General features: G+C 39.4%; 2 protein-coding genes across 2 annotated transcripts in view; one reads left to right on the top strand and one right to left on the bottom strand.

The window, feature by feature from the left end:
• LOC133653549 (zinc finger protein ZFP2-like) overlaps positions 1–25,602 on the bottom strand; it is a 390,781-nt gene that overhangs the window by 321,242 nt on the left and 43,937 nt on the right. The gene's annotated exons all lie outside the window — the stretch shown is intronic.
• Positions 616–24,641, top strand: LOC133652999 (pyridoxal phosphate homeostasis protein-like). The gene is made up of 8 exons (XM_062051982.1): positions 616–767; positions 3,223–3,330; positions 3,903–3,938; positions 4,017–4,092; positions 6,408–6,548; positions 6,768–6,910; positions 13,262–13,360; positions 24,060–24,641. Exons 1-8 carry the CDS (start codon positions 678–680, stop codon positions 24,237–24,239), a joined length of 873 nt encoding a protein of 290 aa, XP_061907966.1. The 5' UTR covers positions 616–677; the 3' UTR covers positions 24,240–24,641.

Genomic DNA, 25,602 nt, shown 5'->3' with positions numbered 1-25,602 from the left:
GAGCAAGTTTCAAATTGAAACACGGTGTTTTTTTAAATGTGTTTTTTTTTATTAATATTTCTGTGTTTTTTTAAACACGGTGTTTTCAACAGGAAGTCGATTTGCGTGACGTCACACAGGCCGGAAGTGAAGCGAACTTAGCGAATTTATTTAGAAAACATTCTAAAACGTTTACAAATTAAAATGGAAGAAGGTAAATATATTTAAACATAAATAAAAAAATTATATGACTCTTTTAAAGCCAGAACAATATTGGTTCCTCTGTCAATATAGTTTTGTTTGTGTCTATTAAAAAAAAACTAACTTGTGCTACATTTGATATGTATGGAAAGTGCTATACAAAACAAGCTTGATTGATTTGTAAAATATTTTAATGTGTGTAGAAACACTGCTATAATACAGCCATAAGTCTACAGTAAAAATCCAATTACAGAAACGAGTTTGTGGTACAAAAGAGACATTTTCTTGTAAAAAAAAAAAAAAAAGATGGACCATGCAGTTACCGAAATACTCGCGTGAAGGAAGCGTGTTTTAGTGATAGTACTCGGACTGGCATCGGACAACTACATGCATAGGGGGCGCTGTTTTTATATGACCAGCTTCCCTTTCCAGCGGTCTTTTATTTTGAAAGGTGATTGTCGTCACCGGGCACGTCTCACTTGACGTCACGTGGTAGTATGTGGAGAGTAGCAATGTCGGAGGAGCTAGGCAAGGCGCTACAGTCGGTGGTGGAGCGGGTCAACCAGGCGGCCTCTCGGCGGCCCAAGGTAAGACCCGAGCCCGGGGACGACGGTGCTAAAGTCCCGCTGACGTCGGCTCCACTCGCCGGTGTGGAAATCGGTGCTGTGTCGGCACGATCGGTTATGTAAGGTTGTTAAACAGGTAACCTTTGGATGAGAGTGTCACAACATCAACACTCCTCCACGCATGCTTATTAATATCAATATTGCATATCAATTAACAATAATTATTAATTAAAATGGTTTGACTTTCTGATCACGATATGACACGAGTGGTGTCCAAAGTGCGGCTCGGGGGCCATTTGGGGAAAATGTCGTTCTTTAAAAAATAATAAAACAATACCAATAGGTGAGGGCGGACCTACGTCACTTCCGCCTACCAATCCCCTAGCAACCGGGAATTCGTTGAAAACAAACCAGCTCACAGCGAACACAGCATTGACAGAAAAAGCATTTAACGAGCGTTGCGGCTTGGAAGTCGGCGTTAAATCCTTCATTTACGCATTTTTACTTATTCGCATATCGTGTGAAAAAACGAAAATGTATTATTTGCGTCAGACTCGTCTCAGTGCACTTTAAAGCTTCTCAGGCTTAGCTTGGCTTGCTAGTTAGCTTAGCCTGCGCGCTACTAAGAAAGAGACGTGGAAGTTATCAACAACAAGATCAAGTGTTAGTGTATAAAATATTGAGAGATTTGAGGGCTACATGTATTGTTTAAGTACAACAAAGGAGAGTTTAAACAGAGAAGGGGGAGGTGGCAAAATAACCTAATAAGGAAAGTAATACCAAGATTACGGGTAAATAATACTGGAATGTCCGGCAAAAAACCCCAAAAGAAAGCAGACTGACCCCTAGTAGCCTGGTCCTTGTAAGTTGTAGCCTTATGAAGGCGCAGTACAGCAGGCGAATAATGTGCAAAATATATGTCTTGGTATTGAAAAGTCTTGCAGACAGCATTTTGCAACTGTCTTGAAAAGTTGATTAAATGGCAACATGAAAATTATAGGGTTTATTGGTTTTTAAAAACCCAACTGTTAAGTGCAAATTTCAACGAAACCGGTTTTCGAAAATAGCTAGCTAGGCTATAGACTATATAGTATATACCGCATGTTATTTTTGTACAACAACAACTTCAGCTGTCGAACGTTATAAGGTACAAATTCAACAAGTACGACGTTAGCACGGACGGTATAGCCAAGTTGTGGTTAAGAAGGTGGATTTTTGTTCCTTATATTTACCAGAAACGAAGTGATCCGAACACACAACCCGGGACTTTGGGGGACTCCAGTGAGAACCGTCCTCGTTTTCCCAGTGTAAAGCTGCGAGCCATTTGTCTCGTCTCTGTGGGCTTTTATCACGCTTTGGCAGAACAAAATACAACCTTTGTTTTCCCTGTTTCCAGTTGTGGTTAGCACAACCAAAAACAACACAGTTTTTCGGCATTTTGGAGGCAGAATGACGGGTTTAACCAGTGTAGGTCGACAGGTTAAAGAGTAATGGCAACGGTTTGCTTTCAAACGCCAGTCTGGTTGCTATGGCTCAAAGAACCCGTACGTAGCTCAGTTGCCCGGATGTCGGCCCTCACCTATAACAAAAAAAAACACAAGTTACAATAAAAGAGCGAACAGGTGAAATGTAACGAGAAAATGTTGCCTGTAATAACACAAAGCTGTCATGTAGGTATTTTTTTAATTTTTTATTTTTAACTGTCATTGGTCAAAAAAATAATAAAACTGTATAATCCTAAATTGATCTAGAGATTTAAGTGTTTAAAGTAAAAATGTTGGATACCGAGACCTTTTAATCTGTTTTTTTTTTTTTAAATCGACATTGCTCAGTAAATAATAATGATAATTAATGTTGTTATGAATTATCGACCCATGTAAGGCTCCAGTTACTTCCCATCAAATATTTCACTTTGAACCAACTATTGCATATTTTGTGTTTTTCTTATTAAACAGAGTGTTTTGACAAAAAAGGGCATACAACCTAAAACAAATAATATTTAAAAGTTCATGGATATTTAATGTTTAACACTTTAATGACTGAGACCATTTTAGGTCCCTGGGGCCTTGTAGTATTCACCAAAATTGAGGGGAGCATTACAATATATATATTTGGTTTAAAAATGAAAAATATCAAAATGAACCCAGTGTGCGGCCCCTCAGTGGAAAAAGTTTGGACACCCCTGTTGTACATATGTACAATTTTCATGCAAGATATTGTCATATTTCGAGTGTGCTAAAGCCAGAGTGTAATATTGATACTAATATTAGTTAAGAATAACAATAGGAAACGTTTATTAAACTACGTTGTATTGGTTTTTGTTACGTTTTTGTGTATTTATGAACAGGCAGGCAAGTGCTGAAAGGAAGCCCTTTTTGTTAGAGAAACAACGGTAACCCAAAAACAAAGACGTGCACAAATGCGTTGAGGTACAAAGCAAAATAATCAAGTCCCGGGACACTTGTTCTATTTTCAGACGCTACCAGATGTGCCGCCCCGGCTCGTGGCAGTCAGCAAAACCAAACCCCCAGAAATGGTGGTGGAGGCCTACAGGCAAGGACAGCGGAACTTTGGGGAAAATTATGTGAGTACAGTGTTTCCCCCCAGAAAATGTGTTAGTTAAGGTGGTGACTCTCCAGGGGGAGGGGACCGGGGAAGGGGTGGGTGGGTGTAAGGATCGGTGTAACTCGGCTTGTCGTCTTCATGTCTCCACCTCGTCGCTGCCACCACAGCCTGGGGGGCAATAGACTACAAACTGCGGTGAAGTAGGCCGGCTTCGTCGCGTGAAGAAGCCTACAAACTTTCTGTTGTGTTTTCCGCTCCATTTGCTGAATGGCGATAAACGATATATATCTCAATATTTTTTCCGTAAAGTAAAAACAAAACAGTCCTAGTTACCTGAGATACTAAGTACGTCATTATTATGACTTAGTAATTTAATAAGCCCTCTTCTTCATGTAGTTGAATAGACCTGGCCTGTAGCCTAGCATGTTTACCTTTTGTAAATGACTTTAATGAAATAGAAGAAGTCGTGTGCTTATTGGAGGACATTTTGCACACGTAAACAAACAATAATAAATAATAATAATACATTTGTGGTAGATGGACAATCTTTTTCCTAATCTCCAAACTGCAATGTTTGCGTTTCGCCACCAGGTTAACGAACTCGTGGAGAAAGCCTCGGACCCTGTGGTGAGCGGACATATTTTCTCAAATCAAACCGCTCGCCTTCTTGTCAAATACAAATCTAAATCATCTTCCCTTTTTTAGATTTTAGATTCCTGCCCGGAAATCAAGTGGCATTTCATCGGTCATCTACAGAAGAATAACGTCAACAAACTTTTGGGTGAGTGAATGTCGGGAAAATGTGCATAACTGGCCTGTTTTTATGAACGCTGTGGAAATGGGTTTAGGAATACAATTCTTATGTCATTCCCTTATATGACACCAAAATACCCTATTTTGCGGACCGGTATTTAAGCCGCACCCAACAAATTCCACAAGAAAATATATTTACCCATTGTCAGAAAAACTGTTCCCAATTAACAGACAAGAGCTGTCGTTGTTGCACCAAGCAAAGGCTTGGAAAATTCCATTGTGTACGATGGGAGGAGACGGGAGGGGGGTTATCTGTTGTCATCTAAGACCTGCCCTGGCTGAAGCCAGGACCAGCCCAAGCCCGAGGCATCTTTTTCTTTTGTGTTAATGTGACCGAAAACAATGACTGTTTACATACTCCCCATTCATTTAGAAACAGATGTTGTTGTGTAAACATTGAATATCTAAATAAAGTAGGAGACGTAAACCTTTTTTCGTCAGAGCGTGCTAAGACACTGTAAGAGGTTACAGGTCGACTCTCCTCAATTGAGTCCAAATTTAATTCTGTCTCTGTTTGATTCTTTGCTTCTTGTCTTGTTTAATAGATGTCATCAGTGTTTGAACGTGACACCCATATATTAGCAGCACCCGACTATAATCCGCCGATTATATACGTTGTGAAATGAGTTATTTACACAGAAAGATTATGTAAATGTTTTACATACCTTCATTGTTTTCAAATGGTTTCTGTAACAAGGCAGTAAAATGGCTGATCAGACAAAACAGAAGTCATCGCCATGGACCCACTACCTGCGGAAGCTAGCTCTCCAATCAGCTAAACAAACGCAATAACTTCACAGTGACGTTTTGGTGAATTTACTGAGGGATTTGTAAAACCGAAACAATACAAAAAGAATGCCATTGTAAGTTAATAATATTAACACAGACACTGTTAGCATATTAGTTCATGTAGTTGTATTGTAAAACTCACAAATGTTGCTTGAAGTGATGAATGTATGAGTAGAAACGCTATGGGACAACTATAGGACGGCACTTCTACTTCCAGTTAAAGACACAAAACAGAAAGTACGTTTTAGCCCGCAACTCGTCCAAAAGATGGTGCCACAACACAAACAATCACACACCTTTTCAGTGTCTGTCAGTGTTACATGAAAACTATTTGTGGAAAACAAAACATTATGGCCGTTAGCGAAGAAAAATCCAGAAATTCCCACCTTCTACCTTCCTAGTCACGTCCGTTGTGTCCTTGGGCAAGACACTTCACCCTTTGCCTCTGATGGCTGCTGGTTAGCGCCTTGCATGGCAGCTCCCGCCATCAGTGTGTGAATGTGTGTGTGAATGGGTAAATGTGGAAATACTGTCAAAGCGCTTTGAGTACCTTGAAGGTAAAAAAGCGCTATACAAGTATAACCCATTTATCATTATTTAAATTAGCCACACCTTTGTATTACGCTTGGGGGGGAAAAAAGGTAGCGGCTTTTAGTCCGGAAAATACAGCAGTGTTTCCCATAAACTGCCAAGAAACCTGTGGCGGTGGGGGCGTGGCTATGGGCGTGGTCATCATGACATCATCAATTAATTTGCATAATTTACTACAATGATATGATTTTCTCTAAAAAGGCTAAAAAAATGTATACTTACTAATTAAAAATAACAGTTTTGTTTTAAACGTCCATCCATCCATCCATCCATCCATCCATTTTACAATATTATTACAACACTTTATGTACATATTTATATACGGACTTGGAACAATAAGTTATTCACTGAAATATATTTATTAATTGTGGTTCTTACAAAAAATATATCTTATAAAATATAAAAGCTAAAATGTCTCTTAAAGCTCTGCCCCTTTAATTAGTGCATACTAAATAATTTAACTTTAGCCTACTACTACAACCATATTAATTACCAGCAACATAAAGTGAAACAGAGGCAGAGGTGTCCTGCCACAGTCCGTAACAAATAAACAGAAAACAGTAGTGGTCAAATACAAATAAGGCAACAAGAGAAGTATCCTACACTTCTCTTTTGTAATGTAAATCTGAACAGCCTATATGGGCATCTACATCAACTATATGATTTGCCTGAGAAGCTGGACAGGACAAAAAAAAAAAAAAAGTTTTATTTTATTTGTGGCGGACGTAATTCTTTTGTGGCGGGCCGCCACAAATAAATGAATGTGTGGGAAACACTGTACTGTCATCACTTTTTTGAAAAGGACGGTCTGCATCCTTTTATGCTCTGGCAGACCAGGAGCGTGTGAGCTGTGACGAGCGACATTTCTTACCAAATAAAGACGTTTGGTTTCTCGCTCTCCAGGTGTGCCCAACCTGTTCCTGGTGGAAACGGTGGATTCGGCGAAACTGGCCGACAAGGTCAACAGCTCGTGGCAGCGCATCAGAGGAGCGAGCACGCAGAGGTTAAAGGTCATGGTGCAGCTCAACACCAGCGGCGAACAGAGTTAGTGTTTTGATCGTGGCGCTGTGATTTGGGCACAGATTAGGGCTGGGGGAGACAAAACGATATCAAGATTTTCCATAAGTCACGCAAAATGTCAGTAATTACCGATATGGACCGATACAGAACACTGATATCGTGATGCGGTTTTTAGCCGTATCGCCCCGCCCACCCCGGAGCAGATAGACAGGTGTGTGTTGACGTGTGCGTGCGCGCCTGCAGGTAAACACGGCCTCCCGCCGGAGCAGACGGTGGACACGGTCCAGCACATCCTGTCCCAATGCTCCGCCCTGCAGTTCTTGGGACTGATGACCATCGGGCGCTACGGCTACAATCTCACCCTCGGCCCAAATCCAGACTTCCAGGTAAAAAAAATAAAAATGACCCATTTTAATCAGTCGTGCTAATTCTCCTGCAGAGTGCGTGTCAATACATTAGAATACTTCCAACTTTTCAATTCAGAGAACTCGTACAGTATATTCTGTCCATTTACTACATTCCAGAAATTAATTATTTTAGTGTGTTTATTAATTTTGTCTTCCCGAGCCTTTGATTTGTCTCTTTAGCCTTAATTGAACCTGATATCAAATCCTTTTTGCACCATATTCTAATTTGTTGAGATGCGCTCATAATTAGTCTACAATGCACACTTGGAATGTATTCACTCTTTTTAATATACTGTATAGTAGTGATGTGTTGGTGAGTGTGTGGCACACTCACTTTCTGTATTGACACCGCAACTATACTGATAAATGAATAATAAGTAAATATACCAGTGAAGTTGGCACGTTGTGTAAATCGCTAATAAAAACAGAATACAATGATTTGCAAATCCTTTTCAACTTATATTCTATTGAATAGACAGCAAAGACAAGATACTTAATGTTGGAACTGAGAAACTTAATTAAGTTTGCAAATAAACATTAACTTGGATTTAATGGCAGCAACACATTGCAAAAAAGTTGTCACAGGGGCATTTTTACCACTGTGTTACATGGCCTTTCCTTTTAACAACACTCAGTAAACGTTTGGGAACTGAGGAGACCAATTTTTGAAGTTTTTCAGGTGGAATTCTTTCCCATTCTTGCTTGATGTACAGCTTAAGTTGTTCAACAGTCCAGGGTCTCCATTGTGGTATTTTACGCTTCATAATGCGCCACACATTTTCAATGGGCAACAGGTCTGGATTACAGGCGGCCTGCCTGTAGTCCAGTCTAGTACCCACAGTCTTTTACTACGCTGCACAATGTGGTTTAGCATCGTCTTGCTGAAATAAGCAGGGGCGTCCATGATAACGTTGCTTGGATGGCAAAATATGTTGCTCCAAAACCTGTATGTACCTTTCAGCATTAATGGCGCCTTCACAGATGTGTAAGTTACCCATGCCTTGGGCACTAATACACCCCCATACCATCACAGATGCTGGCTTTTGAACTTTGCGCCTATAACAATCCGGATGGTTCTTTTCCTTTTTGTTCCGGAGGACACGATGTCCACAGTTTCCAAAAACTATTTGAAATGTGGGGTCGTCAGACCACAGAACACTTTTCCACTTTGCATCAGTCCATCTTAGATGAGCTTGGGCCCAGCAAAGCCGGTGGCGTTTCTGGGTGTTGTTGATAAATGGCTTTTGCTTTGCATAGTAGAGTTTTAACTTGCACTTACAGATGTAGCGATCAACTGTAGTTACTGACAGTGGTTTTCTGAAGTGTTCCTGAGCCCATGTGGTGATATCCTTTACACACTGATGTTGGTTTTTGATGAGGGATCGAAGGTCCGTAATATCATCGCTCACGTGCGGTTATTTCTCCAGATTCTCTGAACCTTTTGAAGATATTACAGACCGTAGATGGTGAAATCCCTGAATTCCTTGCAATAGCTCGTTGAGAAATGTTGTTGTTAAACTGTTCGACAATTTGCTCACGCATTTGTTCACAACGTGGTGACCCTCGCCTCATCCTTGTTTGTGAATGACTGAGCATTTCATGGAAGCTGCTTTTATACCCAATCATGGCACCCACCTGTTCCCAATTAGCCTGTTCACCTGTGGGAAGTTCCAAATAAGTGTTTGATGAGCATTCCTCAACTTTCTCAGTCTTTCTTGCCACTTGTGCCAGCTTTTTTGAAACATGTTGCAGGCATCAAATTCCAAATGAGCTAATATTTGCAAAAAATAACTAAGTTTTCCAGTTGGAACATTAAGTATCTTGTCTTTGCAGTCTATTCAATTGGATATAGGTTGAAAAGGATGTGCAAATCATTGAATTCTGTTTTTATTTACCATTTACACAACGTGCCAACTTCACTGGTTTTGGGTTTCGGCGCTTTAAGATCACAATGATCACACAAGTTGAAACTTTTCCTTTGTTGTCGACAAAAACCATGTCAATCGCAAAAAGCCATCCATCCTCTCGCAACTCTGACTTATTTTACTACAAAAGTGCTTCCAGATAAACATATTTTTCCCTTAAAGCACCACACGTGAATATGTTGAGAGACACAGTATCACTCCTTGTGTTTGATACTGCATCGATGCTTCGGTATCGTACACCGTTTTGATATTTTTCACTTTCAAAACCGACACAATAATTACTGTGACCATTCTGGCTCCCATCACTTTTGGTGAACGTTTAAAGTCCCGGGGACCCAAAAGGGTCTCAGTTAGAGATGTCCGATAATGGCTTTTTTGCCGATATCCCGATATTGTCCAACTCTTAATTACCGATTCCGATATAAACCGATACCGATATATACAGTCGTGGAATTAACACATTATTATGCATAATTTTGTTGTGATGCCCCACTGGATGCATTAAACAATGTAACAAGGATTTCCAAAATAAATCAACTCAAGTTATGGAAAAAAATGCCAACATGGCACTGCCATATTTATTATTGAAGTCACAAAGTGCATTATTTTTTTTAACATGCCTCCAAACAGCAGCTTGGAATTTGGGACATGCTCTCCCTGAGAGAGGGGTAGCGGGGGGTGTATATTGTAGCATCCCGGAAGAGTTAGTGCTGCAAGGGGTTCTGGGTATTTGTTCTGTTGTGTTTATGTTGTGTTACGGTGCGGATGTTCTCCCGAAATGTGTTTGTCATTCTTGTTTGGTGTGGGTTCACAGTGTGGCGCATATTTGTAACAGTGTTAAAGTTGTTTATACGGTCACCCTCAGTGTGACCTGTATGGCTGTTGATCAAGTATGCATGGCATTCGCTTGTGTGTGTGAAAAGCCGTAGATATTATATGATTGGGCCGGCACGCAAAGGCAGTGCCTTTAAGGTTTATTGGCACTCTGAACTTCTCCCTACGTCCGTGTTCCGCTCCGTACAGCGGCGTTTTAAAAAGTCATACATTTTACTTTTCGAAACCGATACCGATAATTTCCGATATTACATTTTAAAGTATTTATCGGCCGATAATATTGGCAGTCCGATATTATCGGACATCTCTAGTCTCAGTCATTAAAGTGTTAAAAATAAGTATTTAACTTTTTTTTTTTTACTTTCAACACTTAAATATCTATAGACCAACTTCAGATTTATTCGTTGCTATAAATGTTTTTATTATTTTTTTATGCTCTTTCTTCAAAGAAAATCCTGCTTTTTATAGGAAACAACATAGAATATGCAATATTTCCGCATTAGAGCTAATTAGCTGCTAAGCTAGCGAAGCTACTGAAGGTAGCAAGAACTGGAGTCGGTGAAAGAAACAAGGTGAGTACGGCTTCCTGTTCTTCGGACACCTTACTCATGGATAGGTTGGCCCTACTAAAGGACCATTTCGAAACTTTAGACGCCGCGGACATGTTTGCTAGCGTTAGCTGTAGCGAGCTGACTAGCCCAGTTTGTAGCAGCTCTAAGCGGCCTACAAGCCACGGTGAACAGGTTGATGTTAAATTCTGTTTTCTATCACACACGGACTACAGAATTTATTCTTTAGACCAAACTGGGCCCTAATTTATTGTTCAACTTCGGCAGACACGTTCCTAACGGTACAGCACAAGCCCTACTCCATTTCCGGTGCATCACTGAATAAAGTCCCTGTTGCAACACGAACAATAGTTCCTAGGTAACGTATATATTAACAATAGCTCCTATTGTTACAGTTGAGACGCATTATAGAGTTAAGCCTTTGACTTTATAATTGTTTATTTTTTCAAGTTAGCGTGTTAGCATTCAACTTTAAATTGTCCCATTATATTTGTTTATTTTTTTAAGTTAGCGTGTTAGCATGTTGACATTCAACTATAACTTGTCTTTAATAACTATAATTGTTTATTTTTTCAAGTTAGCGTGATAGCATGTTAGCATTCAACTCTAAATTGTCTTATGTTTGTTCATTGTTTCAAGTTAGCTAGTTAGCATTCAACTGTAAATTGTCTTTCGTAATTACCGTATTTTTTGGACTATAAGTCGCAGTTTTTTTCATAGTTTGGCCGGGGGGTGCGATTAACCCATTACCGTAAAATATCAAATAATATTATTTAGCTCATTCACGTAAGAGACTAGACGTATAAGATTTTATGGGATTTAGCGATTAGGAGTGACAGATTGTTTGAAAAAAAGTATAGCATGTTCTATATGTTATAGTTATTTGAATTACTCTTACCATAATATGTTACGTTAACATACCAGGCTCGTTCTCAGTTGGTTATTTATGCCTCATATAACGTACACTTATTCAGCCTGTTCACTATTCTTTATTTATTTTAAATTGCCTTTCAAATGTCTATTCTTGGTGTTGGGTTTTATCAAATAAATTTCCCCAAAAAATGCGACTTGTACTCCAGTGCCACTTATATATGTTTTTTCCCTTCTTTATTATGCATTTTCGGCCGGTGCGATTTATACTCCGGAGCGACTTATAGTCTGAAAAATACAGAATAATTGTTTATTTTTTCATGTTAGCATTCAACTGTACATTGTCTTTTGTAATTATAATTGTTTATTTTTTCAAGTTAACATGTTAGCATTCAACTATCGATTGTCTTTAGTAATTATAATTGTTTATTTTTTCAAATTAGCGTGTTATATATATGTATGTATATTAGGGGTGTGGGAAAAAAATTATTCGAATTTGAATCGCGATTCTCACGTTGTGCGATTCAGAATCGATTCTCATTTTAAAAAAATCTATTTTAAAAAAAAAAATGTATTTATTACAATTTTTTTTATTTTATTTTATTTTATTTTTTTTAATTAATCAATCCAACAAAACAATACACAGCAATACCATAACAATGCAATCCAATTCCAAAACCAAACCCGACCCAGCAACACTCAGAACTGCAATAAACAGAGCAATTGAGAGGAGACACAAACACCACACAGAACAAACCAAAAGTAGTGAAACAAAAATGAATATTATCAACAACAGTATCAATATTAGTTACAATTTCAACATAGCAGTGATTAAAAATCCCTCATTGACATTATCATTAGATAAAAATAAAAAAAGAACAATAGTGTCACAGTGGCTTACACTTGCATCGCATCTCATACGCTTGACAACACACTGTGTCCAATATTTTCACAAAAATAAAATAAGTCATATTTTTGGTTAATTTAATAGTTAAAACACATTGACATTATTGCAATCAGTTGATAAAACATTGTCCTTTACAATTATAAAAGCTTTTTACAAAAATCTACTACTCTGCTTGCACGTCAGCAGACTAGGGTAGATCCTGCTGAAATCCTATGAATGAATAGAGAATCGTTTTGAATCGGGGAAAAGTCGTTTTTGAATCGAGAATCGTATTGAATTGAAAAAAAAAAATCGATTTTGAATCGAATCGTGACCCCAAGAATCGATATTTAATTGAATCGTGGGACACCCAAAGATTCACAGCCCTAATGTATATATATATATATGTTGCGTTCGACCAGATGTTCCTCCAGGGAATTTAAGTTTCTGGTCACTCCCAAGTTCTTTTGATGACACATAGCTGAGCTCAAATTGAACACCAGACAGAAGAGGTATTTTGTGATTTATTTTCAAAGCTTTGAAAACAAACGTGAGACCAATCCAGTACAGAAGCGTTCACTAGCACAGCTAAGATCGATCTCCCCCCAAAACCCACGGAAGTGCTGTCTTCTTCAATCTGTCCCTCGCTCCCACCCCCCAGAGACGTTCTGTTCTACCCCCTCTTCCCTTTCCTCCTTCCCACCTGTTGTCTGCTAGCCCAGAACAGCTTTGTGCCCCTTATCTTAAGAATGTTATGGGAGTGTGAGAGAGAGGATATTCACCGCTCTGACTCTCTCCCCAAGGACACTCGTAATGCAAGCACTTTGTACAAGACGAAACATTAGCTGATTATAATATGACTATAGGAGATACAAAAGAAGTAACTGTTAAATATGGATATATGTAATTATCCACTTCCGTCAGTATATATATATATGTGTGGGTGTGGGTGTGTGTGTGTGTGTGTGTGTGTGTGTGCGCGTGTGTATATATATATGTATATACGTGATGTGTGATTTGAGAGGAGGACGTCGTTGTGGCTCGTGCAGCCCTTTGAGACATTTGTGATTAAGGGCCAAAAAAGTTAACTTTGATTGATTGGTGCTGCTGTGATGTGTAATAATACACTTTCTCAAGAATATAACCACGTTGTTTACCTTTCCACTTGCATACTCATATTAAAATTTAAAAATAATAATAATTTGGAAATAAGATTATCAGATATTAACGTTTACTTTGCTTGTAGATGCTTCTGAGTCGGCGGCAGGAAGTCTGTGACAATCTGAAGCTGACGCTACAGGAAGTGGAGCTCAGCATGGGCATGTCCACAGATTTTGAACACGCGGTGAGTATCATCCTCTTCTTTTTGATGTACAGTACTTGCAGTAGTACTGGGAAGTACATGCAGTAGTACTGGGAAGTACATGCAGTAGTACTAGGAAGTACAAAACCCAAAACCAGTGAATTTGGCACGTTGTGTAAATGGTAAATAAAAACAGAATACAATGATTTGCAAATTCTATTCAACCTATATTCAATTGAATGGACTGCAAAGACAATATACTTAATGTTCGAAGTGGAAAACTTTATTTTGTGCAAATATTAGCTCATTTGGAATTTGATGCCTACAACATGTTTCAAAAAAGCTGGCACAAGTAGCAAAAAAGACTGAGAAAGTTGAGGAATGCTCATCAAACACTTATTTGGAAAATCCCACAGGTGACGAGGCTAATTGGCAACGGGTGGGTGCCATGATTGGGTATAAAAGCAGCTTCCATGAAATGCTCAGTCATTCACAAACAAGGATGGGGCGAGGGTCACCATTTTGTCAACAAATCCGTCAGTCTACCCCAGGGCAGCTGTAGCTACGAAAGTAGCTTACCACCACCAGGTGTGTATGAATGATGGGTTTTTTAACATGTAAAGCGACTTTGGGTACTTAGAAAAGCGCTATATAAATCCCAGGTATTATTATTATTATTATTAAATGCGTGAACAAATTATCCAACAGTTTAAGAACAATATTTTTCAACGAGCTATTGCAAGGAATTTATGGATTTCACCATCTACGGTCTGTAATATCATCAATAGGTTCAGAGAATCTGGGTAAATCACTGCACGTGAGCAGCAAGGACGAAAACCAAATTGACCTTCGATCCCTCAGGCGGTGCTGCATCAAAAAGCGACATCAGTGTGTAAAGGGTATCACCACATGGGCTCAGGAACACTTCAGAAAACCACTGTCAGTAACTACAGTTTGTCGCTTAATCTGTAAGTGCAAGTTAAAACTCCCCTATGCAAAGCGAAAGTCATTTATCAACAACACCCAGAAACGCCGCCGGCTTCGCTGGGCCAGAGCTCATCTAAGATGGACTGATACAAAGTGGAAAAGTGTTCTGCGGTCTGACGAGTCCACATTTCAGATTGTTTTTGGAAACTATGGAGGTTGTGTCTTCTGTAACAAAGAGGAAAATAACCGGCCGGATTGTTTTAGGCGCAAAGTTCAAAAGCCAGCATCTGTGATGGTGTGGGGGTGTATTAGTGCCCAAGGCATGGGTAACTTACATAGAGGTCTTGGAGCAATATATGTTGTCATCCAAGCAATGTCATTTTCATGGACGCCCCTGCTTATTTCAGCAAGACAATGCCAAGCCACGTGTTACAACAGTCTGCCTGTAGTCCAGACCTGTCTCCCATTGAAAATGTGTGGTGCAATATGAAACCTAAAATACCACAACAGAGACCCCGGACTGTTGAACAACTTAAGCTGTACATCAAGCAAGAATGGGAAAGAATTCCACCTGAAAAGCTTCAAAAATTGGTCTCCTCAGTTCCCAAACGTTAACTGAGTGTTGTTAAAAGGAAAGGCCATGTAACACAGTGGTAAAAATGCCCCCGTGCCAACTTTTTTGCAAAGTGTTGATGCCTATTAATTCTAGGTAAATAATTTTTTGCAAAAAAAAAATGTAGTTTCTCAATTGGAACATTAAATATCTTGTCTTTGCAGTCTATTCAATTGAATATAAGTTGAAAAGGATTTGCAAATCATTGTATTCTCTTTTTATTTACCATTTACACAACGTGCCAACTTCAATGGTTTGGGTTTTGTACATGCAGTAGTACTGGGAAGTACATGCAGTAGTACTACAAGGGCTGGAGTTACAAGAGTGACAGAAATGACTGGCAGGTGTTTTGGGGCCATCAGAGCCTTCAATCTAAGAGTCGCCACCAGATGGCAGTCAAGTAAAAGTTAGTATGCTGAATATGGACGGACTACATTTAGTTGAAGTAGTAAGGCGAAGGGAAGAAAAGTCTTTCCTCAGTAGAATTCAAAAGTATGTTAACACTAACAAAAAATACATTCATATTTAAAGAAATATTAAAAAATATATATTTAAAATAAACATTTTTTAAAATATATATAATTTCTGCTGGTTCCAGCCAAGTAGTGCACTTTTGCACATTTTACTTCAACAATTTGAAAATGTTGTATTACAGTTATTGTGACCAAATGTATCACTGTTATTATTATGATTATTATTGTTATGGCGATATTATTGAATGTGCTCATCATGTATTAATACACACTGAACTCTTTTAACCAAGTTTTATTTGAAAAATAACTACAATAAATTGACACAATATACTATCTCGGTGGGACGTCAATGTGAATGACTATGAGAAACCTTGGAGAGGACCGCATATGTGGGTAAGAAAGGGCAGATCAACTGGTCTAAAAAGGGAGTCTATTTAAAGGCTAGAGTATACAAATGAGTTTTAAGATGAGACTTAAATGCTTCTACTGGGGTAGCATCTCTAACTTTTACCGGGAGGGCATTCCATAATATTGGAGCCCGAATAGAAAACGCTCTATAGCCCGCAGACTTTTTTTGGGCTCTGGGAATCACTAATAAGCCGGAGTTCTTTGAACGCAGATTTCTTGCCGGGACATATGGTACAATACAATCGGCAAGATAGGCTGGAGCTTGACCGTGTAGTATTTTATACGTAAGTAGTAAAACCTTAAAGGCCTACTGAAATGATTTTTTTTTATTTAAACGGGAATAGCAGATCCATTCTATGTGTCATACTTGATCATTTCGCGATATTGCCATATTTTTGCTGAAAGGATTTAGTAGAGAAAATCGACGATAAAGTTCGCAACTTTTGCTCGCTGATAAAAAAAAAAGCCTTGCCTGTACCGGAAGTAACGTGACGTCACAGGAGCTAGTATTCCTCACAATTCCCCATTGTTTACAATGGAGCGAGAGAGATTCGGACCGAGAAAGTGATGATTACCCCATTAATTTGAGCGAGGATGAAAGATTCGTAGATGAGGAACGTTACAGTGAAGGACTTGAGAGACAGTGATGGACGTATCTTTTTTCGCTCTGACCGTAACTTACGTACAAGCTAGCTCATTGGATTCCACACTCTCCTTTTTTATTGTGGATCACGGATTTGTATTTTAAACCACCTCGGATACTATATCCTCTTGAAAATGAGAGTCGAGAACGCGAAATGGACATTCAGTGCCTTTTATCTCCACGACAATACATCGGCGAAATGCTTTAGCTACGAGCTAACGTGATAGCATCGTGCTTTAACTGCATATAGAAACAAAAAAATAAACCCCTGACTGGAAGGATAGATAGAAAATCAACAATACTATTAAACCGTGCACATGTAAATACACGGTTAATGCTTTCCAGGCTGGCGAAGGTTAACAATGCTGTGCTAACGACGCCATTGAAGCTAACTTAGCAACTTAGCAACGGGACCTCACAGAGCTATGCTAAAAACATTAGCTCTCCACCTACGCCAGCCAGCCCTCATCTACTCATCAACACCCGTGCTCACCTGCGTTCCAGTGATCGGCAGAAGGACGAAGGACTTCACCCGATGCGTTTGGCGGCCCGGAGACGTAGGAAGTCAAGGTGAGGTCGCCGGCTAGCGCGGCTAGCGCTCCAACAAAGTCCTCCTGGTTGTGTTGCTGTAGTCCGCTGCTAATACACCGATCCCACCTACAACTGTCTTCTTTGCAGCCTTCATTGTTCATTAAACAAATTGCAAAATATGTCCAGAATACTGTGGAGTTATGAAATGAAAACAGCTTTTTGTATAGGATTCTACGGGTACCATAACTTCCGTTACTCTGACTTCGTCACGCGCATACGTCATCATACCGCCACGTTTCAGCCGGATATATCCCGGGAAGTTTTAAATGTCACTTTATAAGTTAACCCGGCCGTATTGGCATGTGTTGCAATGTTAAGATTTCATCATTGATATATAAACTATCAGACTGCGTGGTCGGTAGTAGTGGGTTTCAGTAGGCCTTTAAAGTCGCATCTTAGGTGCACAGGAAGCCAGTGCAAGTGAGCCAGTATAGGCGTAATATGATCAAACTTTCTTGTTTTTGTCAGAAGTCTAGCAGCCGCATTTTGTACCATCTGTAATCTTTTAATGCTGGACATAGGGAGGCCCGAAAATAAAACGTTACAGTAATCGAGACGAGATGTAACGAACGCATGGATAATGATCTCAGCATCGTTTGTGGACAAAATGGAACAAATTTTAGCGATATTACGGAGATGAAAGAAGGCCGTTTTAGTAACACTCTTAATGTGTGACTCAAACGAGAGAGTTGGGTCGAAGATAATACCTAGATTCTTTACCGAGTCGCCTTGTTTAATTGTTTGGTTGTCAAATGTTAAGGTGGTATTATTAAATAGATGTCGGTGTTGAGCAGGACCGATAATCAGCATTTCCGTTTTCTTAGCGTTGAGTTGCAAAAAGTTAGCGGACATCCATTGTTTAATTTCATTAAGACACGCCTCCAGCTGACTACAATCCGGCGTGTTGGTCAACTTTAGGGGCATGTAGAGTTGGGTGTCATCCGCATAACAGTGGAAGCTAACACCGTATTTGCGTATGATGTCACCTAGCGGCAGCATGTAAATACTAAAGAGTGCAGGGCCAAGAACCGAACCCTGGGGAACTCCGCACGTTACCTTAACATAGTCCGAGGTCACATTGTTATGGGAGACACACTGCATCCTGTCAGTAAGATAAGAGTTAAACCAAGACAAGGCTAAGTCTGACATCCCAATACGCGTTTTGATACGCTCTAATAAAATATTATGATCAACAGTATCGAAAGCGGCGCTAAGATCAAGAAGCAGCAACATAGATGACGCATCAGAATCCATCGTTAGCAATAGATCAAGAGTCATTTTTGCGAGGGCTGTCTCCGTAAAGTGATTTGCCCTGAAACCGGATTGAAAAGGTTCACAGAGATTGTTAGACGCTAAGTGTTCATTTAGCTGCTGTGCGACAATTTTTTCGAGGATTTTCGAGATAAACGGAAGGTGGGACACCGGCCGGTAGTTCACCATGAGGTCAGGATCGAGGTTAGGTCTTTTGAGTAGAGGATGAATAACCGCTTTTTTGAATGCTAGGGGAACAGTACCAGAGGAAAGTGATAAGTTTATAATATTTAACACTGATGGACCTAATAAAACAAAAAGCTCCTTGATAAGTTTCCCAGGAATTGGGTCAAGTAAACATGTTGTTTGTTTTGTCCCATTTACACATTTTAACAATTCCTCCAATGTTATTTCATCAAAGAGGGAGAAACTATTTTGGAGGGCAGTGTCCGTCGTATATACAGTCGTATCTGTGTTAATAGAACCCAGTTGTAGCTGAGATGCATTGTCTTTAATCTCTTTTCTAATGACTTCAATTTTCTTATTAAAGAAATTCATAAAGTCATCTGCTGAGTGGGTGGAGCTACTGGGAGGAGTCCCTTGTTGGGTTAGCGATGCTACTGTACTAAACAAAAATTTAGGATCATTTTTGTTGAGGTGGATGAGATTTGAGTAATATTTAGCTTTAGCTGAGGTAAGCATGCGTTTATAAGTTATTAAAGGCCTACTGAAACCCACTACTACCGACCACGCAGTCTGATAGTTTATATATCAATGATGAAATCTTAACATTGCAACACATGTCAATACGGCCGGGTTAACTTATAAAGTGACATTTAAAACTTCCCGGGAAATATCCGGCTGAAACGTCGCGGTATGATGACGTATGCGCGTGACGAAGTCAGAGTAACGGAAGTTATGGTACCCTTAGAATCCTATACAAAAAGCTCTGTTTTCATTTCATAATTCCACAGTATTCTGGACATCTTTTGCAATTTGTTTAATGAACAATGAAGGCTGCAAAGAAGACAGTTGTAGGTGGGATCGGTGTATTAGCAGCGGACTACAGCAACACAACCAGGAGGACTTTGTTGGAGCGCTAGCCGCGCTAGCCGCGCTAGCCGCCGACCTCACCTTGACTTCCTACGTCTCCGGGCCGCCAAACGCATCGGGTGAAGTCCTTCTGCCGATCGCTGGAACGCAGGTGAGCACGGGTGTTGATGAGTAGATGAGGGCTGGCTGGCGTAGGTGGAGAGCTAATGTTTTTAGCATAGCTCTGTGAGGTCCCGTTGCTAAGTTGCTAAGTTAGCTTCAATGGCGTCGTTAGCACAGCATTGTTAACCTTCGCCAGGCTGGAAAGCATTAACCGTGTACTTACATGTCCACGGTTTAATAGTATTGTTGATTTTCTATCTATCCTTCCAGTCAGGGGTTTATTTTTTTGTTTCTATATGCAGTTAAAGCACGATGCTATCACGTTAGCTCGTAGCTAAAGCATTTCGCCGATGTATTGTCGTGGAGATAAAAGGCACTGAATGTCCATTTCGCGTTCTCGACTCTCATTTTCAAGAGGATATAGTATCCGAGTTGGTTTAAAATACAAATCCGTGATCCACAATAAAAAAAGGAGAGTGTGGAATCCAATGAGCCAGCTTGTACCTAAGTTACGGTCAGAGCGAAAAAAGATACGTCCATCACTGTCTCTCAAGTCCTTCACTGTAACGTTCCTCATCTACGAATCTTTCATCCTCGCTCAAATTAATGGGGTAATCATCACTTTCTCGGTCCGAATCTCTCTCGCTCCATTGTAAACAATGGGGAATTGTGAGGAATACTAGCTCCTGTGACGTCACGCTACTTCCGGTACAGGCAAGGCTTTTTTTTTATCAGCGAGCAAAAGTTGCGAACTTTATCGTCGATTTTCTCTACTAAATCCTTTCAGCAAAAATATGGCAATATCGCGAAATGATCAAATATGACACAGAATGGATCTGCTATTCCCGTTTAAATAAAAAAAAATCATTTCAGTAGGCCTTTAAACTATCACTCCATGCTTGATGGAAAACCTCAAGTTTAGTCGCACACCATTTGCGTTCCAGCTTTCTACATTATAATTTCTGGGCTTTAGTTTCTTCTGTAAACCATGGGGTACGCCTTTTAGGGGCCCCTTTTAGCTTTAGCGGTGCTACACTATCAATGGTGTTGCGCAGGGCGTCGTTAAAGTTGTTAGTGAGGTTATCAATAGAGCCCACATAATTTGGGAATGGTGCCATTACCGAAGGCAGTAGGTCAGTAAGAGTCGTCGTTGTGGCAGCATTAATGTTGCGGCTGCTATAGTAGTTATTATTATTATTAGTTTGTTGACAATGAGTCAGAACTTCGAATTTTATAAGGTAATGATCGGACATTACTTTAGTGTACGGGGGTATCGTAACTTTGGAGGTGGTGACACCCCTGACAAGCACTAGATCTATCGTATTACCGTTGCGATGCGTGGGTTCATTTATTATTTGTGTAAGACCACAGCTATCAATTATAGTCTGGAGCGCCACGCATGGAGGGTCCGATGGGGTATTCATATGGATGTTAAAGTCTCCCATTATGATTATATTGTCGGCGTGCGTCACTAGATCAGCAACGAACTCTGAAAATTCATTGATAAAGTCCGAATAGGGCCCTGGGGGGTGGTAGATGACAGCCAGGTGCAGAGGCAGCGGTGTGACAAACCTCACAGTAAGCACCTCAAACGAGTTATATTTATTATTTAGGTCCGAGGTAAGGCTAAAGTTTTTGTTGTATATTAGTGCAACACCCCCACTCCTTTTAATGGGACGGGCAATATGCGTTCCCGTATAGCCAGGAGGAGACGCCTCACCCAGCGCAAAAAATTCGTCTGGTTTGAGCCAGGTCTCGGCTAGACCAACAACATCAAGATTGTTGTCTCTAATGACTTCATTAACTAATAACGTTTTGGAAGACAATGACCTTATGTTTAAAAAGCCCATATTATAGGTAGTGGGCTGTTTTGAGGAGTTTTTGTTGAAAGTATCCGTAGTAGCTATATTAATAATGTTACGTTTATTATGCGTAGTGCACTTTAAATAATTTCGACCATATCTAGGAATTGATATGACAGGAATTTTTAGATTGTTTGCCACCTCAGTAAAATGCATGTCCACCTCTGACGCAGAAAAAACATTATGTGAGTTGTATATTATTCTAAGAGAATTGCTATGTGTGCAGGGATTATCCAGCCTGGCGCTGGCTAGTTCTAGTTTAACAGACTCCTTATTAGCGCTTCTTTGTGGATTAGCATTTAGCTTTTTCGTTAGCCCCGCTAACAACAACGCCTTTAGCTTTGTTGTTAGACCCACCCGACATTCTGCTTCCAAGCGCACCGCTTACGTCTCTTTCGTTGACGGTCTCCGCTGGTAGTGGACGCCGCTGCTTCAAAGGCCACTGCTGGATGTAGCTCGCGAAGAATTCCCAAGCTAGCGAGTAGGTCCACCGTACACGCATCTTTCAGCCCAAAATGGCCCGATCTCTCCACATCCAGAATCGTAAGTCGGTCGTAAGTGATCACGGAGTGAACACGCTGTGAGCCAGCCATGAAATTGACTGAATTGACGGGTGTTTTTGCCAAATCGGTCTACACTTCCAGGAGCGCTCGCAAGAAGCTGCCGCCGTGAAGCGCCGCCATCTTGTAATAATATATTTGATGCTCTAGTTGCTGTGTAATAGTCTTAATAATCTTTTAGTAAACTTTTCACTCACCTGACAATCAAACTGACATTGACCATGTGTATGGAGGGAACTTACTGCCAGAATGTTTTAAAGGCGCCCAACAACAATGTTCTTCAATTAAAAAAACAATTTGAAAGTATAAAAACTATTTTCTTCAATTAAAAAAAAAGATTGACAAGTGAAAAAAAAAAGAGTTCAAGTTAAAACCTTTGGCAGTAATATTCCACGCTGCGTGATCCACACACCTGTAATTCATAGTCTACAACCACAGGTGGTGCTGCTGAGTCAAGAAGAAAAAGAAGCCGGTTGGCATGAATAAATAACATTGCATGATTTACAATGAGGGGATAATAAAATAAATGTGTTAACTTACAGGTTGATCTTATTTCCCCTCGCTTCTGTCCGCCATTTACTGTGCTATTTTTGGCTGAGAGCATCATGCGCAATATAACAGTCGCTCTGACGGCCTTAAATGGACTCACTAGCACCACCTGGGGTTGTAGAGTGTGAATTACAGGTGGTCTGAGTGCAGGTGTGTGGATCACGCAGGATGGAATATTACTGCCAAAGGTTTTAACTTGAAGAAAAATGTTTTTATACTTGAAACTCGTGTTTTAATTGAAGAAGAAAAAATGTTATACTTGCGAACTGTAAATTGTTTTTGTATTTGAAGAAAATTGTTTTTTAAATGCAAATAGTTTTTTTACTTGCAGAAAACACTTTAAACTTGCGAATCGTTGTTTTAATTGAAGACAAATATGTGTTATACTTAAGAATCATTTTTGTTTACTGAATTTTATTTTTTTTTACATGCAAATTTTTTTTTTTACTTGCAGAAAATACTGTTCAAACTTGCAAATCGTTTTTTTATTGAAGAAAATTGTTTCTATACTTGTGACTTATTTTCTAATGAAAGGAAATTGTTTTTATGCTTGTAAATAGTTTTTTTAATTGAAAAAAAAATATATTTTTTTATCTGTGAATTGTTTTTTTAATTGAAACAAAATATTTTTATAACTACGAGTGATTTTTTGTACTTGCAAAAAATTGTTTTTATACTTGCCGATAGTTTTTTTTAATTGAAGAAAATTGATTTTTACTCGCTTGTTGTTTTTATACACGATAATTTTAGTTTACTTGCAGAAAATTGTATTTAAACTTGCGAATTGGTTTTTAATTGAAGAAAAATATTTTCATACTTGTGAATCGTTTTTTAATTAAAGCCATTTTTTAAGATACTTCTGAATTTTTTTTTTAACATGCAGAAAATTGTTTTTTTACATGCAAAAAGATTTTTTACTTGCAGAAAATGTTTTGTATACTTGCGAATAGTTTTTTTAATTGACGAAAATAGTTTATCTACAAAACATTTATTTAATTGAAGAACATTGTTTTTATAATTTGGAATCTTTTTTTTACTTGCAGAAAATAATTTTTATACTCGCCAGTTGTTTTTTTATTGAAAAAAAAAAAGTTTGTTCTTGCAAATCTTTTTAATTGAAGAAAATACGTTTTTTATACTTGCAAATACTTTTTTTAATTAAGGAAAATAGTTTTTATACTTGACCATTTTTTATTTGAATTGACAAAAATAGTTTATATACTAGTGAAACATGTATTTAATTGAAGAACATTGTTTTTTATGATTGGGAATCTTTTTTTAGTTGCAGAAAATTGTTTTTATAATTGCCAAATTGTTTTTTTTTACTGACATTTTTTTTTATACTTGCTAATTATTTTAATTGAAGAAATTGTTTTTTATACTTCAATTAATGAAAATAGTTTTTGTACTTGTAAATTGTTTTTATAATTGAATTTAAAAAAAATAATAACCTCTGAATAATTTTTTTACTTGCAGAAAAGTGTTTTTATATTTGAAAATGTTAATTGAAAAAAAAAAAGTATACTTGCAAATTGTTTTTTTTTAATCGAAGAAAATAGTTTTTAAACCTGCCAATTGTTTAGGTTTTTGTGTAGTTTTGGCAGTAGTTTGTGGACGTCACACTTGACTTAATGGCTCCATTGTTCTGATATTCTGTGAGAGTTTCAGCGCTATGGAGCTTGATCCGTTGTGGTGCGGCTGTGTTACAGATCGAGGTGGGATCCACCAACGTGCGAGTGGGCAGCATCATCTTCGGCAACAGGGAGTATCCCAACAGCGCCGCCAACACTCCCGTTCCCAGTCCCGCTCCCAGTCCGGAGAAAACCTCCAAAACGGTGTCGGAAAATGCCGCCAAGAAGATGCAGCACCTCACAGTATCCGAACACTAACCATGTTTGTCGGAGGAGTAATCAAAGTTGTGCAACTGATGACTCCTCACACACGTGGAGTTACAAAGTCTTGTGTGTTTTCCAGACTATTTCATTTTTTGGATCTCTTAGATGCGATGACATTTTAGTGGCTCACAGGTGTTGTTAATTACCTCTGCTACTTTGAGCGGTACGAAGAACGAGGTGAGAGATAACACTAGTCAAAACGTAACAAGGTACACGGAGAAGGGTACAATTTAATCTGCTACTCTTTGTTCGACTTTTATTGAAGAGTCAGAGGCCAGGGGCCTCATGTAATAAAAGTTGTGTGGATTTCCTACTGAAAATTGGCCGATGCTTGAATCCAGAAAATGTTGTACGCACAAACAGTTTCAGATGTATTAAAGTGTGCGCACGCATGAATCCAAGCACTTTGATTTTCTACTTCCCAGTCAACTTGTAATTGACCGCCCAGGCCACGCCTCCTTATATGAAAAAGCAAATCATATTGAAATCAGCCATGTGCCTGAGGTTCCACCCTCTGCCCAATCAGAATTCACCATCGAGCAGTAGGAGGAGCTTCTCTCTGGCCTTTCCAGGTAACAAAAGGTGGTTGAGTGGGATAAAGTGTGCCAGGCTGTCCATGTTTTTGGGGTGAGAGAAGCGCACGCGGGCTGAAATTTAAAAAAAAAAAAGCCCAGACATCAGGAAGAAGAAGATGATGGAAGTAACCAAAACAGGCGAGGGGACCGGAGATAAAGTAGTGCTATCCCTGTTTGAAAGGATAGTCGCTGCACTGCAGTGGCGTGCGGTGAGGTTAATGTCTGGTGAGGCACTGCATCATCACAGTCAGATTTACAAACATGTGAACCCTAAATAGTATCTTATTCACCATGTGATTGGCAGCAGTTAACGGGTTATGTTTAAAAGCTCATAATAATAATAATAATGGATTAGATTTTATATCGCGCTTTTCTATTGTTAGATACTCAAAGCGCTCACAGAGTAGTGGGAACCCATCATTCATTCACACCTGGTGGTGGTAAGCTACATTTGTAGCCACAGCTGCCCTGGAGTAGACTGACGGAAGCGAGGCTGCCAGTTTGCGCCTACGGCCCCTCCGACCACCACCTAACATTCATTCATCATTCATTTCACCGGTGTGAGCGGCACCGGGGGCAAAGGGTGAAGTGTCCTGCCCAAGGACACAACGGCAGCGATTTTTTGGATGGTAAGAGGCGGGGAGCGAACCTGCAACCCCTCAGGTTTCTGGCACGGTTGCTCTACCCACTACGCCACGCCGTCCCATACCAGCATTCTTTACACAACTGTAGCACACAAAAAATCACATTTAATAAAAAAAACATTATTATGGTCTTACCTT

This window comes from Entelurus aequoreus, linkage group LG07, assembly GCF_033978785.1.
Source record: "Entelurus aequoreus isolate RoL-2023_Sb linkage group LG07, RoL_Eaeq_v1.1, whole genome shotgun sequence".
In the NCBI taxonomy this organism is placed as follows: Eukaryota; Metazoa; Chordata; class Actinopteri; order Syngnathiformes; family Syngnathidae; genus Entelurus; species Entelurus aequoreus.
This window is presented reverse-complemented; position numbering and strand designations above follow the sequence as displayed.